The sequence below is a fragment of the Lissotriton helveticus genome, chromosome 6 (assembly GCF_964261635.1).
Source record: "Lissotriton helveticus chromosome 6, aLisHel1.1, whole genome shotgun sequence".
Taxonomy (NCBI): Eukaryota; Metazoa; Chordata; class Amphibia; order Caudata; family Salamandridae; genus Lissotriton; species Lissotriton helveticus.
Genome location: NC_136067.1, coordinates 774,334,892 through 774,352,245, shown reverse-complemented (window position 1 = coordinate 774,352,245; position 17,354 = coordinate 774,334,892). Strand labels below are relative to the sequence as shown.

The 17,354-nt window shown below is 43.0% G+C and overlaps 1 protein-coding gene across 1 annotated transcript in view; it reads right to left on the bottom strand.

Moving 5' to 3' along the window:
* Positions 1–13,008: 13,008 nt before the first annotated feature.
* LOC144762964 (alpha-1-antiproteinase-like) overlaps positions 13,009–17,354 on the bottom strand; it is a 91,674-nt gene continuing 87,328 nt past the window's right edge. Inside the window, exon 4 of the mRNA XM_078648277.1 lies at positions 13,009–15,468. Coding sequence (XP_078504403.1) covers positions 15,277–15,468 — 192 coding nt within the window. The 3' untranslated portion in view covers positions 13,009–15,276. The remainder of the gene's footprint in view (positions 15,469–17,354) is intronic.

Below are 17,354 nucleotides of genomic sequence, written 5' to 3'. Positions count from 1 at the left end.
AGAGTGAGGGCGTGAGGGCAGTAGAGTGGTCAAGTGAGTGCGGTAGAGTGAGTGCGGTAGAGTGAGGGCGGTAGAGTGAGGGCATGAGGACAGTAGAGTGGTTACGTGAGGGCGGTAGAGTGAGGGCGGTAGAGTGAGGGCAGTAGAGCGGTAGAGTGAGGGCGGTAGAGTGAGGGCAGTAGAGTGGTAGAGTGAGGGCGGTAGAGTGAGGGCGGTTGTGTGTGGCCAGTAGAGTGAGGGCGGTAGAGTGAGGACGGTAGAGTGAGGGCATGAGTGCGGTACAGTGGTAGAGTGAGGGCGTGAGGGCAGTAGAGTGGTAGAGTGAGGGCGGTAGAGTGAGGGCGGTAGATTGGTAGAGTGAGGGCGGTAGAGTGAGGGCACTAGAGTGGTAGAGTGAGGGTGGTAGAGATTAATGATATAAGCATAAAATATTATTCTTGACTGCAGGAAATAGGTCTTTAACATAAATGTTTAGATGCCATTTTGATTACGAGGTTTTTGCCTTCCTAGAGCTGAGCATGCACTCAGTAACACACACTGAAAAAAGCCAACAACAGAGCATTGAGTAAAATGCAACACAAGGAACAACTGCACTGTGTGTGGTGCACATACAACATGTAAAACCGGAAACTGTGGGCTCTGTTCTTCAATATGTATGTGGATTATTTTACAAGCACTCTGGACATCAATTTTTACCTTCTCATTCTATGTAACTTTTTGGCGACCCAACCCGTGCCCCCAATAAAGCTCCAAAATCGTCATCGATTACTTTTTTTTCCAGTTGATCATAATTTTAAAGTGTCAAGAAAAAAACGCACTTTCTCCGTCTCAATGTTGAAATAAGAAATTGTAAGTGTGCATTAAACAAGCTGATTATAATAAAGATTTTCTCAGTTCCTGCATCCATCAATGGTTCACACAAACTATGTTTCACAATGGGTTCAGAGGTGAGAAGCTGACTCGTCAGACGCTCGTTGATGTAGTGCCCAGGAGCCAGGGGTTGTGTGCTCATTTCAAAGACATCCATTGAGACCTGGGTTGTAGTGTTGGGAGTCAAAAACTAGGCTGCTCTAAAAAATACGTGACTGCTTCTGATCAATACGAATGGAGTGTGATCAACTATAGAAAGTGCCGACATTGAGGAGCCATCTTCAGCTCTTGCTACACAAACCCCTATTTTGAGCCCCACTGAGTTTGTCCGAGGCTGACAATATTGTACCAGAAAAGTCTAGAGGCCAAAATGATTCAAACATTAACAAGGTGTGAGCGGGGGGGGGGGGGGGGGAGCGGATCCCTTTGCCCTTTGAAGTGAAGCTCTCGGCAGAGCACGGCCTCGGGGCCGTAAAAGACAGCAGGGATGTAAATAGGGGGGAGGAGAAGTAAGTGAGGCCGAGTAATTGGCCCCCTTGTTTTTTTTTGATAGTACAATGTCCAGAAATGCTCTAAATGTATCCAACAGAAACCACGTACAACTGGTCAAATTACATTTCTAGCAGAAAATGTGGGTTATTTCACTACTCTCCTCTATGATTTCAGTGCTGAAAAAAATGCTAATCGCTATGCACAAGTCACTGTTTGAAATCAGTATACACAAAGCGCAGTACACTGTCCAGCTTTCCGTTCTGGTAAGGCACAGGGGAGCCTGGAGAGCAAGTCATGTTGCGCAACATAGTACACGCTTCCGGAGAACTCCAGTCAACATTCAGAATAATGTCTTAGACAGATAGGACGACAAACCAACATTTCAACTTCCCCCCTGCCGTGCTCTGATAATAATAATGGCGACCTAGTTAGCGGCAAGCAGAGAAAGCTAAGAAGAAGCACGGTCAACTCCAGGCCGGCTTCAAACTCAGCAATACTTACAAAAACGGCCGGGATATGAGAGTTAGAAAGAAAACAAGCCACAGAAAAAAACATGGACAACACGAGGGTTGCGAGTAATTTACAAATTGAACGGCATGAGGCGGAGAGGGAGGGGCTAAAGGCAACACGACCAGGTGATGGGAAAAGTGAAATGTGGGGCATGCTTGGAGTAGAGAGAAACATGGGAAACAGGAGGGGAGTGGAAAATGTACAACTTGAACGGCATGGGGAGAGGCTAAAGGCAACCCAACACTGACACCGAACACCCGGTGAAAGAAAACAGGCTGCGTTGTATGAAAAGAGGGCAGGCTTGGAGCAGGCAATTAACATTTGAAGCCGAGGCAAAGGAAACGATTTATGGCGACTGCTGAAAATACCAACCACAGCCAGCATGACCTCGCATAAACCAGCGTCCTACCCGCTTCAGCAGCACTGCAACTATTCCCTGCAACAATCACTGCTGTACTACAGTGATGAAACGCATCTGTTAACATCCTGTGAGCGGTGCCCACCCTCGAAAAACAGCTCTTGTCCGTTGATGCTGAGGAGAGACATTCGGTTAAGACAGTTGCACGCTCGGTGGGCAGATGGGTAAAAATGACCCTAATTAAATGAAGAGCAGGGCAGTGGGAGCGCGCTGGTTTTACTTTCATAGTAAGCGTATGCGGATAGCGGAGTTGGAACAAAAGGAGCAGTGAACACGTCTGCCACACCGGGCATTGCTGTGGGGAGGGGGGAGGAGAAATGCGACACGGCCGAAAGCCTTTGATGCAGCAGGGGGCGGAGCGGTGGATACCTTTCAAGTGAAGCTGCTGGTGGCAGATGGCTGGCTTTGATGTGCACGCGCTTTGTATGTCAATGCGCATTGAGCGAGCTTTTCACGGGCACTGCATGGAATCGCCCGATCTCGGTAAGCTCTGTTTAAGCCCCTTTATCTCTCGCTCCGCTCAATGCGCATGCGCATTAATAGGTCACGAGACCTAAAAATGAAGTACATCTCATAGGAGATCGGGAGTTGTTAAAAAACCAAATTGGGATGCATTTTAATTGAAAAGCAGTCTTTTGAAGTAAACTGTTAAGTAACACAATAAGATGACTTGATTCACATTCAGTTTGGGACTCAAATAAAGCAAATTGCAAAGTTTTTTTTAGTTTTTTTTTTAAAGACAATAGTTATTGAGAAATGTGGCGTTTCAAAACATAACAGGAAACTACGTGAAAGAAAACCGCCAAGGGCAGACACAGCAGTCTCTGTTCCTAGCAGCTCTGCCTACAACTTCTAACCCCCAAGAAAGGGCAATCATACTGCAGTCTTCTTTAGGCTTGGTACCCCCTTTGTCCTCATTGGCCTTCAAGAGTCTAATTCCCTTAGCTCTTACAGCAGATTTCAAGGCCAGGGAATCAAGAGAAAGTAGGAGACACCGCTCTTCAACACTTAACCAGGCACACAGAAAATCTTCCAGCATACCCCAGACATTGTTCTTTCTGCTTTCCAGTCATCTCCTTGGCCTGAGAATGCTGTGCAGCAGCACGTTAATGTTGAATTCCACTGTTGTTCATAAAATTCAGAATCTAACTTGATTGCCCAGTCTCAGCCTCTTTGTTTTTTACAATATTACCCGGTCGCTGTTTCTTAAAGTTGTTTTACTGCCTAACTAGGTTGAGGTTTCCAAAATGGCAGCATTTAACCTAGTTTCGTTTATACTAGCAGGGCGTTGTGACAGGAGAGACCAGCAAATTAATTTACAAGATTTTTATTCTGATTGTTCGCATTGCTGAAACTAAGGTCTGTTAGGGAAAGCCTGCTCCAATCACCAGGGTAGGGGTGAGGGTAGCCCCTTTCCATTCAGTTGAGTAGGCCTTCCAGGTGATGGTCAAAAACTGCATTTGACGTAGACAGAAAGTCACCTCCGTCTCTATCAAGGCAGTCAGAATTCCAGCAAGCTTTATGTCCAGGGAAAGAATGTATCAACAGAGAACACGTTTTTTAGAGACTTATTTTCTTTTACACCCCTACTTGTCTTCTATTCCCCATCCCTCTTGTCATGGGAGATTTTACAATTCTGCCTAGAATACAAAAATAGCATTCTCCTTATATGCATGATTCTGATAAACATTCTTTGCTGTCTCTGCCTGGTCTTTTCCACTAAAGTGCTTGCTGGGGCCTTTTCCTTCAATCTAATTGGTGCGTATGTGTGTCCTGGTCTAAGGCGTCCCTTCTGTTATTCACCCCTCCTCTGACCACCTGCCTGGCTCCTGTTTCATGTTTTCTGGGCATTTATGATTTATGAAGGTGAGAAAGGGGAAGTGTTGATACAGCAAGCAGGTGGTAAAGGAGTTGTGAGGGTTCCTGTCAGAAGATATGTTGGGAAACATACTGTTTGGCATCTGAAGCACCCCTGCCAGACAGCCACAAGTTTGAGGTCAGCAGAGACCTTTAGGTCGCAGTTGAGGCAGGAGCAGGTCAGCTGGGCTGGGAGGTTACAGAGGACCCTGTGTGGCCAGCACCTGTGTTGAAAACCTGCTACTGTGCTGCATCCCTAGCTTTTATTTTGTTAAGTGCCCATTGCATATGATGACACTTGATCTAGTTACGTTAACACGCAGCACTTATAGTCCCCATTATACAAGACACAAAAATCACTGTACTGCCTACGCTTGAACTGACTGCTACATTTAATCCTGAGTGGTATTTTAAGTCAATTTCAACAAGCTGTAAACGTACATTATTATAGTGGACAATCACTCGTATGGTGGGAAAAAGGCTAGAAGTCCCTACAAACAGCAAGGATTGGTGAAGTTAATAGATCTGACTTTGGCTGCCAGCCTATTTATTGGTGGTGTCAGTCCGGGTTTTGTTATTTTGTTTTTGTAAATCCTTATTGTTTTTTAGTAAATGCTTATTGTTGATCAGCTGCTGGGTTCTCCATAATATAAAACAGAAAACTTTGGCTAAAAGCAAAAATATATTTGGCATCAAGAACACACATTGCTATAGTTGTGCTTGGCACAAACCGCTTTTTTATGGCTGTGCTCTTTGTGTAAGAGCAGACTAGGGTCATCTACTATGAAGTTAGTCAGTGGTTGAAGTGGGCTGGCCTTTGCCCTAATCTCTATGTGTAATGGGTGGAAATAAACGTGAATGACACAGAAGCAGACCAATGATTGAAGAGGGCAGGCGGATAGCTCCAATAAAGTAAGTATATTTTATACATACTTTTAGTAAAATCGAAAGTTCTTGTCTATCGCCAGACCTAAAAATACTGCTGAACTCAAACAGCATGCTTGTTACTTAATCTCTTTTCACACCCCAATCGCAAGATGCACATTGCAGTTCTGCTTTTCCTTTCACATCAACTGGATTGAACTTGTGTCTGCTATATAATAGATGGTGGTCTATAACACAATGGAGGTGCATTTATTTTTTATTTTTCGAACAGTGTTACTTGATGTTTTGCAAGAAGAGTGGAATAGACCCCCCTCTGCAGGAAGGTAAAACGTTTGACAAAAACATACCTGTAGCATGCAACATGTAGTACAGGCGTTTTCACCAACATGAGGTCAAGGCAGAGTACTCTTACTCAATGTGCTATTCTTACAAATCATTATCACTATTTATTGGACAACAGATCTTCTTCAGTTAGGGGCATATTTATGACTTTTGTCATGCAGCGCATCACGTCACCTTGCTGCGCTGCCCTGCGTCAAAGAGAAAGGGCAGGAATGCTCCATATTTATCCAAATCGGCAAATTCCTGTCCTTTTCTCTCGCACTGGTGCAGTTTCCGCAGCCTAACGCCAACACAGGCACCCTTGCATCATTGTGCAAGGGTGCCTGGGCTGTCAGCAGGATAGTTTTTGTGCAGGAAGGGGCACCTTGCTGCACAAAAACAATCCTGAGTGGCTTTCTCTTCTTTCTAGAAAGAGGAACAAATGAGAAGTAAAGATGTGTTTCCTCGTTACACCTCTCCTGCGTAAGATTTTGGCTCATTCCCAGATTTACAAGTCCTTGCAAATCTGGGAATCCTTAATCTGGGGATGCGTCAAAAAATCAATGGGAGATGAGTGGGAAAACCCACCACAAAGCCCATGGAACACCGACCCTGGGCAGAGTAAAGAAACTCAGTGATTTGTGCTGCGTTGCACTACTCCAGATTTATGAGACTACTCAGCACCACACAAAGTGGCTTTGCATGGCTTCATAAATCTGACGTGGAGGTTTGCATCATGCATGTACCACATTGCATGGTGCAAACAGAACACAAGCTCTCAACACAAACACAAACACAACACAATCACTCGAGCTGTACTAACAGTTTATGAGACAGGGCACAGCATATAACAAAGGACCAGGTTTACGAAGGCTGAATTGGGGCCTTATATTTTACATACTTTAAATGCCCAACTATGTTGAAGCTGTAAACATTCACAGCTTCAATATACAGTCGAGGAAATACTTTTGAGGTTGCAGAGTTCCAGAGATACGATTAGTACCAACATCTGCAATGGGAAAGAGCCCTGCAAGCAGTAGGGCCGAGGCCTGACTTCTCCACCACAAGCGAGAATGCAACAAAGAGAATAGCCCCAAAATAACATGTAAACAGTAAAAGGTACACGTTACCCCCACAATAACATGTAAAGAGTAAATATGACAATTAATATTCTTAACATACTTATCTTTCCAATTCCGTTCCTTGAAGACACATAGATCGTACGGGAGCTTTCCAAAAGGTTTGCCCTGACAGACCTACACCTTTCAACCAAACCAGACAAGGCTCAATACATCACTGAAATATCTAGTTAAAGGATTGGAACATGCAACAAGTCATCACTGTGGCGCTAAGTAGGACCTCATTGGAACAGCAGGCAGAATGCAACCAAAACAGCCTAACTAAACTCACAAGTAAAGTCCATTATCAATTGTCATTGTATGCATGGTCATCACATACCTCACTTCCAGGTGAATTTAAATTTATTAAAGGTGTTTTGGACCAATAATGCAAAGCATAGCTGCCTTTCACACCAAGGGGTCGATTCCGATGTCATTTGAAAGGGCTCCGAATCGGATTCTGGTTTGCTGAATCCAATCCGGAACTCCTGTTGCCAACCTAATCGTACACAGTTACCAACAACAGATTACGATGCCCGGAAACCTGTAGAGCTGTCCAAATTGGTTCTGAAAGGCATTCGGACAGGATGTGTCTTTTGGAGCCAAATCGTACAGCTCTATGGACTCAGTTTCCGAGCAACGAGTACGATGACCGATTCAGACAGTCGTTCCAATTTCTCCGGAATGAATCTCCTGCCTAAATCTGCCTTTGGGGGCACATAGCAGGCCCCCCTTCACCCAGGGTCCTCCAGATCGCGCCCGTGGGGGTAACCAAGGGACCCTCCTTTCCAACCATGCACTGTGTGGCAGACACCATGGGTTGCCCGCCACAGGGCGCAAGGTTTTCTCCAGCCACCCCTTTCGTCAATGGGAGCCTGTGTTGTCGCTTGGAACACGGGCTCCCATTGAAGTCAAGGGGAGTCCAGCAGAATTGTCTCCAGAAGCATCTGGATACATCCAAATCGCTCATTCGGACTACCCCAATCAGAGTCATCCTGAAAGCATTCCGGAACCGATTCGGTAGTAATGCTTTACGAACAACATTGGAATCAACCCTAAAGAATACTATGCGCATTGTGAAATACTAAAAAAAAAAAAACCCTTGGAAGTGAGATCCAATACTATTTCTCTCTGAACCCATACTAACAACACTTGGTGATCTCTCATGTTCTTTTCACGTTCTACAAGGAATAAAGTATAAAACCTTACTTTGTAATAAACCACTATAATAAAATTCCTACCGTAGAGTACTTTCGCAGAGGAATGGGTGCGTCTGTGAGGGGTAGTTGCAGTCACTATCTTGTACCTGATAGAACAGCCTGGATCAGTTGGTGGGAGGAAGATGAGGCTAATGTGGACCGATGGATGGGTAAAACTCACCAACGACCGACCAATTATTCCCTGTCTCTTTACTCTCTCGAATTTGGATTCAAATTATGTCTGCAACATGGTTCCAATCCATGTAATCTGCCAACGATGGGTCTTTTACACTGGTCCCTGTAGATGATGCACAAGAAGGATCACAGACATCCATGTCACTGTGTACAAATAGGTGAATCGTAATCCAGCCAAGCACTACTGGCATTGTTATGGTTTCCCCCCTTGACAGTTGATCCATCATAATGAAAAGAAGGAAGCACAGTAACACTGAGATTGATGTAACTAGGATTGAGTGAAGGATGATTTGGTCATAAAAACGGATCGTCCCCCCACCTTCTCCACCCTCATTGTTCCTCCCACTTGACTCTTGTGAGTGGATGTATATAGTTTCATTATAATGGATCTGGTTGCTTACATAATAGTCATGACCCTATGGCTTAGCAGAGAAGATTCGCTGGAAATGTGCAGATCGAATGTCTGGGGAGCAAACTGTGCCCTTCCATGGTGCCTGGATATTGATCCAATGACAGGCTGTGAATGTTGATATAAAATGTTTGTAGTACAAAGTATATTGGCACAATGTCTGTATATGACAGAGACAAGAAAATGTTCTTTTCTTCATCTGTGTAATGACCAATGTAAATTGTCGTTCCAGCTGGTACTTGTTGCTTTTATGCATGTCTATATCAGGTTTCCTATTTCTAAAAAACTTCAATAAACAGATTAAACAAAAATGAAAAGAAGCACACCGAAAAGAACCACAGAGATACAGCAACAAAAAAGGCCTGGGGCTCCTTCGCCATAGGATAGTGCATGCACACTAACAAAGCAACACCAGTCTTCATTTGCATCTCCTGTGTTGTGTGATGGTCTTTGAAAATGTGTGTTTTTTCATTCACACTTGCCAACCCGTGGTAGATATTGGTCAGTGAATTCAGTGGTCGTACTGGACTCGAATTCGTTGAGGTGGCCATCTTGTTTTCGTGCTCTATTTTCTTTGCACTTGGGGGTAATAAACTAGAAAACATGTTGCATTATTTGTAACTCAGTAGTAATTAGAAGTCAATTTCAACTTAGTGTGAAGTTTAAGACTACATTCTAAGTGTTTTTCTATTTCATACATTGCTGTTTAACACTTGTTGTCCAATTCTACACTGTTCCCGGCCTCTGTTTTACTATGATCATTTTTAAATTTAGTGAGGTTTCACTGTGTTACGCGGTTCATAAATAGTAGTTTTACTAGTATGATTCATATTGGTACAGGGACGTTGTATAAACAATGTTTTGGCATAGAGCTTGCCCATTCAGATTGACACATGCTCTGAATTACAAGATTTGGTACATGTAATAAAATATTTGTATTAAATTATCTACACATTTTAAAATTTCATTTTTATTGACCAGTTACATTTTCCATGTATGCAACATTTCAAGCATAATATTTCCTTTTGCTATAATCCACTGACTCCGCATAGGGTAAACATTCCCCCCCACCCTTTTTTCCCCCTGACCAATCTAAATGTCGTTTTAACATTTCCACAGTCAGCGGCGTCATTCATTTTCTTCATTATTCCCTCAAATATGCTGCTGGTTGGTGTTAAATCCTGGTTAGTCAGAAATACTTTCCACACTTTTCGGAAAAAATCTTTTTTTTGAAAGTTCAATCAGTACACCACTAGATTATCTGAGGCTACTCCATCGGGCCATCTTATTTCTGTACTAGTATCTTCTTCCAAATTCATAGTATTCAAATTTTTGCCAACATTACGCCTACCACTATCCACCACCCTGTCTGTTTTCCAGTTAAGGTCTTGTATTCATGTTATGTTATAGGCCATTTATATAGCGCACATTCACCATAAGGTCCCTTGGCGCTAAGATAACCAGAGGCAGCAAGTGAAATCAGTGTTAAACATAGGAATGTTGGGATAGCCAGGTTTTTAGACGTTTTTTCAAGTTTGCATATTTAAATCACTAATAGATCATAAATATCGGGACGGAAAGAATTCCAGGTGTGTGAAGCCAGCAAAGAAAAACTGGCCCCTCCGAGTCTTTTCTTCTTAAATCTAGGCACCAAAAATAAGTTGTGGTGAGCCAATCTTAGGCAGCGTTTGGGAGTGTAGCGCTGGATACTGGAGGACACAAAAGTAGGACTTTTGCCACGGAGAGCTTTATAAACAGTACAAGCGGTTTTAAAAATGGTTCTCTGAGCTACTGGAAGCCAATGCAGCTTTTTCATTAGAGGCTTAATGGTGCAGTATCGGGGCTAACAGAAGACCAGTGGAGCTGCCTGATTTTAGACTAATTGCAGCATTTTATGGAGGCCAGTGAGAAGTCCCAGTTAAAGTGCATTGGCATAGTCGATCCGAGAGATCATCATGGCTGTAAGGATTTGGGTGACAGTTTCCTCCGGGAGGGATCTCCTCATCTTCCTTATGTTCCAGATATGGAAGAAGCAGGAGGATAACATAGCTCCAATCTGTGGCTGGAGAGAGAAATCCTCATCAATGAGAAATCCAAGGCTTTTCAATGCATTCTTAGGCAAGGGTGGGGTGCTCAATTCAGTGAGCCAAAAAGAGGGATTCCAATGGGTCAGTTTGTTGTTAATGACCACTACTGGAGTCTGTGGTGTTGTCGATGGTGAAAATCAGCTGCATGTCATCAGCATAATTATACAGTTTCACCTTTTGCTCCTGAAGAGAGTGTATCAGGGGGGCAGAAGTAAAGATTGAGCAAGAAGGGGATAAGGAGGATCCCTTTGGTACCCTCACAATCCAAAGGAACTATGCCAGTTCTGCATTCCCTCAGCATGCTTTTGTGTAGGCCATCTAGTAGTCCCCCCCCCCAACATCTTCCCACCAACTATACAGCTTGTGACATGACCATAGCATGTGAACCAAGTTCACTTACTCCACATAGTACCTCCAGAACTTAGAATTTGCTGCTAAACCACCATTTGTCATTGTTTAGTCAGCAATTCTTTGATGTTGAATCTTTTACGTTTCCTCCTTTTAACTCACCTTTGCCATCTGCCTTTCTGGATGATCACTTCCTCTACTGTTTCATTTCAACCTGAACTGCTGCTCCATGTTCGAGGTTTTCAGACCAAACCTGTGCAACCTCTCCTTTTATGTGAGCAAGGGGATAAGGTCAATGAAGCTATTTTTCAGTGGCATTTGCCTCACCTTCACTATGGGAAGAAAAGCTCACCTCTCATTTGTGTGGTTTGTTCTATAAGTCTTATTTACAGTTGCATTCTTCTCATGCTCCAAGGGGTCAGATAGTGTGACCCATCATCCATCAGTTCATGTTGAAATGTCCTTCCTCACCTGAGTAAGTTTGAGTTAAATTACGGGTTAACCATGCAGGATGTTCTACAAGGTTGGTTCAGGTCTTGGCCATCCATCCAGGCTGTGGGTGTTACAGAAGTACTGTTCTGTAGGGGCAAAGCATCTTTAGCCTTTCAAATGAAATTAAGTGATAACGTGTAATAAACATTCTAGTGCAGTACTTGTTCATCTTTTATTTCTTATCTTGGGTGTATTGTTTCTGATATAGATTCTAATGAAAAAATGTATTCCCAGTTTGCTTTCAGTTACAACAGTTTTGTCCCTTTCTTGCACTGCTATTTTTGGAAGCAATATCCGTGTGCTGTTGTGTCTTGTGACACTGAATATGAAAGGCCCTCTGTCCACTTGTTGCTGATGCCAATGACTCATGTCCCATTGTTGTCCTTGTTCTACCAGAGTGGTGTCAGGTTCCTGGTCTTCCTGACCCTTAAAAGTTCTTGCTCTTGATGCTCTATGTCCCGCAACTACATGGGATTGATGAATGGCTGTAGAAAGGAAGACAGACTGCTAGACAGATAATCAAACAGATGGGTACACACCTGTCCATGGACAGATCAGAGGGACAAAGAATAGCTCTACTGTGTTAAACCAATGGGAGGCAGCTATGCTGGCCGTGCATCAGGTGTGGGGTAACTCTGTGGTCTTGTGGTCTGGAAAACTGAAGCCTGCCCTGACCATGACATCAATCAACCGAAGAAGATATTAATCTAGCAAAAGTGAACTATATACATAAACACACATATATATATATATATATATATATATATATATATATATATATACACACACACACACACATACACATGCATATATATTATATATGTGTTTTCTCACTGAAAAAACCAAAAGGTTACAAGGACATTATTATTAGGTTGCCCTAGGGTAATAATAACTTGCGCCCCCACCATGCACAGTTTTCTCATCAATTTCACTGAAAATGTTGCAGTGATATTATCAATTATGTTATAGATGTCATGAGTGATGTAATATGTGGGGTAATATGGAGTGCATGGTGAGGGCGTGAGTTATAGTTACCTTAGGCAAGAAGTTATATTTACGTGAGATAACTATAACTGCTGAATTTGTATGGTTTTGTGTGTATGTAAAATCTGAACCCAACTCTAATGTCCCTGTAACCTTTGTATATTTTAGTGAATTTCTAAGGTTCTATTCCCGGACTACAATGTCACTGTAACCTGGGTGTTGTGAGTGGTTGTGTGGGTTAAGGGTTTTGGACAATTTCTTGCCCATGAGGGGTCCCTCACAGACTCCTCCATTTGTACCATGGGGCCAGGGTACCTCTAATAAATGTGTGTGTGTATATATATATATTATATATATATAACTGGCAGTCGACAGTAGGTAGTTATAGTCAGGACCTAGCTTGCATAGTAAAAGCATTATATATATTATTGGCAGAATAACAAATGTGTCCTTTGTGTGTTCTGTGCCAGTAAATCCGGGTTCAGAAGTCTCCCACGAGTGCTGTACTCTTTGTATGAATGTAGCTGGGAGATATATATATATGTTAGTAATTAAAAAAAATTAAAAAACCTTAGAAATTCACAGAAAAAAAACAAAGGTTACAAGGACATTGTAGTTAGGAAATATAATTTCTTTTAAACCTAAAAACAGAAATCAGCCTTGCATTTGGAATTCCATTTACAAACAGGAATAAATAAAACATGTTTTTAGTTGTTAGACATTTTAATTTATAGTTGGAAAGATGTGAAACATAACCAATATCTACATATGGAGGTATACAATAGGTATTGAACAGCTCCGTTTATGAAGAAGGCAAACCATAAGTGATGAAAAATATTTTATTTATATCCTATTTTCTCCAAATTGTTTCATTCAAATTCAAGGCACAAGGTACATTTGATATAAAGATAAAACATAGCATTTGCAAAAGGAGAAAAACCCAGGAACTGATTGAAGTCCGAACATGTATTTTACTCTGAGGCCACTTGGAGGAATCAAGAAAATCCAAGGTTAACGTAATATTAAAGTCAAATACTCTTAATGATGGAAGGTCGATGTATGTAGGCATGGCAAGAGATGGATTTGTAGAATTGTGGATTGAACAAATACCCAGTAAAAGGTTAATATTGAGGGGCAATGTGGATCAAAAGCGTTAGATGCAGGAATGACATGTAAAAAAAATTGAAAAAGAGGTTTTCTACTGTAAAGCAATAGTCTTATAAGGACGACAGGCTATTTGTGGGCGGGTCTAAATTACATGTCACTATAAAATGTCCTAGTACTTGCTATCTAGTCCTTTTTGTACTGTACAGTACCAGTTGGTGATACAACTTTTGATCAGGAAGACTTACTAGAGATTTACAGGAATGTACTATCAGAAACTTAGATTGGACCATTGGCGCTACTTACCTGAGATTTCACAGCCTTCCAGTAAGATGCCATAGTGTCAACTAAGATTGTATTAAAGTTAGTAATGGATGTATGCTTTCAATTAATGACATTCATATAGATTTTTTATTCAGAATTAGAACATTGGAATGTTGGGAGCTCCATTGAAAACAATGGAGTGCTCGGGGCTTATATTGGCTGGTATAAGCCTGGAGCACCAACATTCCAATGCTTCTTTGTTCACAGCTCAGGCTGTGAACAAAGTCATAAGGGAGCCTGAGGGGATTCCAATCCCCTCACGCTCCCATGAGGCTTTTTTTTTTTTTTTGTTAGAACATTCTGCCCTCTAGTGGCAGAATGTTCTAATAGCCTTATAGCCCTTCGTAGCTGGGCTATACTGGCTATTAAAGTCCCTCTCCCTTGTTAAAGGCCCTCGCCTTCGGCTTGGGCCTTTAACGCTGGAGAGGGCCTTTAATAGTCGGTATAGCCCTCTGCAAAGGGCTATAAGGCTACATTAATGTATTAAATGCTGTGGTATACTCTATAATGCTTTTCATAATCATCTTATTTTTAAAGTAAAACATATACCAACCTACTGTGGGATCGACAATGGGCTTAAAAGTAAAGAAGTGGCCAATCAAAAGACAGTCAAAAAGAAAGCTTTTTAGCTGGACTGAAAGTGTGTATTCTATAGTGCCTTTAATGTCATTAAGGGTAGCAGCAAACACACTGCCCTGTCTCAGACAATGCGCCACCTCCTAGTTTAGGGTTTTACACATGCTTCCTGGTCAGCTGCACACCATCCTAGGATCTCAGGCTGTAGGTACCAGTACTGTGATGTGTCAAACACCACTACAAATACAGAGACCGCGTGCCCTGCAAAGCTTCAAGCATCAATTCATTTTCTCACTTAAAGTCAAAGGCAACCCTGTTAGTGTGCTGCTTTGATTTGGGACGACTGGACTTTGGTATTTATTTTTCCAACAAACGTCAAGTAGACATTGGTCAAATTAAACATGCATGCACATCAGTTGGGGGAAAGTTAGCAACAATCATGCAACCTCCACCCCATTTGCTTTGCTGTCTTTCGTAAGGGTGAGAGAAGGACCATGTGCTAGACTGGCGGGACCATCTCAGTTTCTCGCAAATCATTCAATCTCGCTTTGCCTCTAGTTTTTGATTTGGTGAGGGTGGTGCTAAACATACCTTCATATATGCACTTTGCAGCAGTACATTAAAATTGGTCAGTGATTAACATTCAATTTTAGGGTGTTTGATAAAATTAATGTTACTCATGCATGGAGAAGGAGGAATAAGCTAGTTCCAGTTGAAAACAGAAAAAAAGTGATAAACTGGTGTCCCTGCTGTAGAAGGTGGAGTTAGAAATACCCCTCGTTTGGGACTCAGGTTGACTAAATATATACAAACTATATGTTAGAATACGTAGGTCATAGTTTTTTTCCCAGAACACTGTTTGTGTATTGTAAATTGTGACGATTCTTGTTAAAAAAACAAAAGTAATCAAAGTACAAGGAAAATGTAATACCGAAACCTGAAGATCGTGGCTGAAGAAAACAGAGGGAAGTGACAATACTTGAATACAAAATATAACCCTCTGCCCCCCTAACTGGCAGCAAATCAGTGCAAAATGTGTTCCTAGAAGGCAGGAGAAACATGGTTCGAAGGCACAGGACACCTGTAATTATTTTGCAGTGGGGTTCACGATTTTCCCAATGAAAAGGTTGCTGTCAGTTGTGCTGTGATGAATCACCAGCAGGAAAGGCCTGTCGAATTTTACAGTTGGAGGCAGACACATTGGCATCATCTCCAGAGCAGTGGCTGCTGCTGCCTCGGTGCCTTTTTCATCAATACTGAGCACAGCCTTGTGGACGGCCTGTGAGGAAAGGGAAGACAGACGTTAATGAGAGGGGCAACCAGGTACCTCCCTTACAGTAGCGGCTACTCTGGATCGGCAGTGGTGGGGTGGCGAGGGAGGGGGGATACAAAAATAATGACATAAAAAATAAATCCATATAAAAACTATACATACCCGCCGTATTGCTCCTCTCCCATCCTCAACTGCAAGGCTGGTGCACACTGCGCAGGCTCCCAGGTGGCAATCCTGATGCTGCTCTCATGCTGGGAATTCTTTTCCCGCCCTGAGAGAAGCCCTGGGATTGGTCTGAGTGGCCTAGTTTTCCGCTCAGACAATGCCTGGGAGCCTGTGGCTTTTCTTCACCTGGCTGTACACCACACCCGGGTGGAGAAATTCTGAGCGGGCATGTCGGTTTGGCCAGCCTAAGACTGCTGGCCAAACTATCATGCACAATTAGTGGTGCCCATCACTCCTCCTCCCCACTGTTGCACACAGATTGCATGACCCCACCCCTCCCTGTGACATGGCTCGCTGGCAGCCTGCAGGTACGAAGAAAAATAGAATGATAATAAAATTGGTTTATCATCATTTTATTCTTCATCTGTTTAAATCTGCTGCCACCTAGTGGGGTGACGCTCCTCCGCCACAACGGAAGAGTTGCCCCCTGCTGTGTTAAAAAGACAAGCTCTCTCTCCTGTCACTCAACTGACTTTATGCTGGGCTTTGACCACGTACAGCGCTCCACTGCCTTTCGGCTCCAGAAATACCACATACAAATAGGAGTACAATACAGACCCACATAACAGAAAGCGATTGCGAAAGTGAAGGTCCATTATTTTCTTTCGACAAGACAGTGCCAAGCGTGCTAATCGCATCTCGGATTGCCCTATTCATTGCTGGGAATCCCTAGGACAGCCTTACTGAGATGCAGGAGAAAACTGGCCACCTGAAGTCTATTGCTTTACAAAATAGCCTGCATGCAACTGGTTTTCAGGACAAAGGGTGGATAGTAATAGAAAGGCCCAGGTTGCTCCAACGAGCTTGAACCCATAGATACAGTCATCAGCGAGGAGCGTCGACCTCCCCCTCCCTGCAAATAGCCAGAAAACAAAAAATAAAATGATAATGAAACAAATGTATTATCACTTTTTTTTTGCTATCTGGCAGTAGACACGAGCTTAGAGTGGGCGGGCCAGGTTAACAGGGCAGGGACTGGCACGAGGAATGGTAGCTGAACTTAAGGACGCATGTCAGATTGGCCAGCAGTCTTAGACCGGCCAAACTGACATGCACACTTGGGTTTCACCACCAGACCAATCGGTGAGCTTGCATACCAAGTCAAGCGAATCTTCTCAACGCCCGTTCATGTTGAGTGTGGACGTTTTGCAAGTCTAAGTGAGTCAGATCTGTAGGGAACCAGATTTTTACCTCGCTGTGTCCTTAGAAATAGCGATCAAAATTCCTAGATTTGCAAGAACATCGCATGTATTTTCAGTATTTCACACGCTGTCTAAAGCCACCTTTGTTAAGCTACTCTCAGACAGCAAAACCCAGACTCATCCGTGGACCCTTGACCAGTGCTGGTTTTCAAAACTGCTGGGAACTTTCTTGCCCAGGAACTGCGGCACACGCTTTATAATGTTTTAACCTCATGGGTAGCACCCGACATTGAAGGCCGTGCTCATTAAACTTCCCTTGAAAATGCCACCTCTGGCTGGACCTGACATTGTGTCACTATCCAACCTAGTTCTCTCTTGCTTTTGCAAGCTAAACCTTTGGACAGACCAAACACACTGCACTCTCAGACCTGTACCAAAATGAATGTGCTGGCCCTAACTCAGACAAGCTGAGGGAAGCTCCCAAAGCATGGATAATTTAAGCATATAAGTGGATAGAGGCAGTGT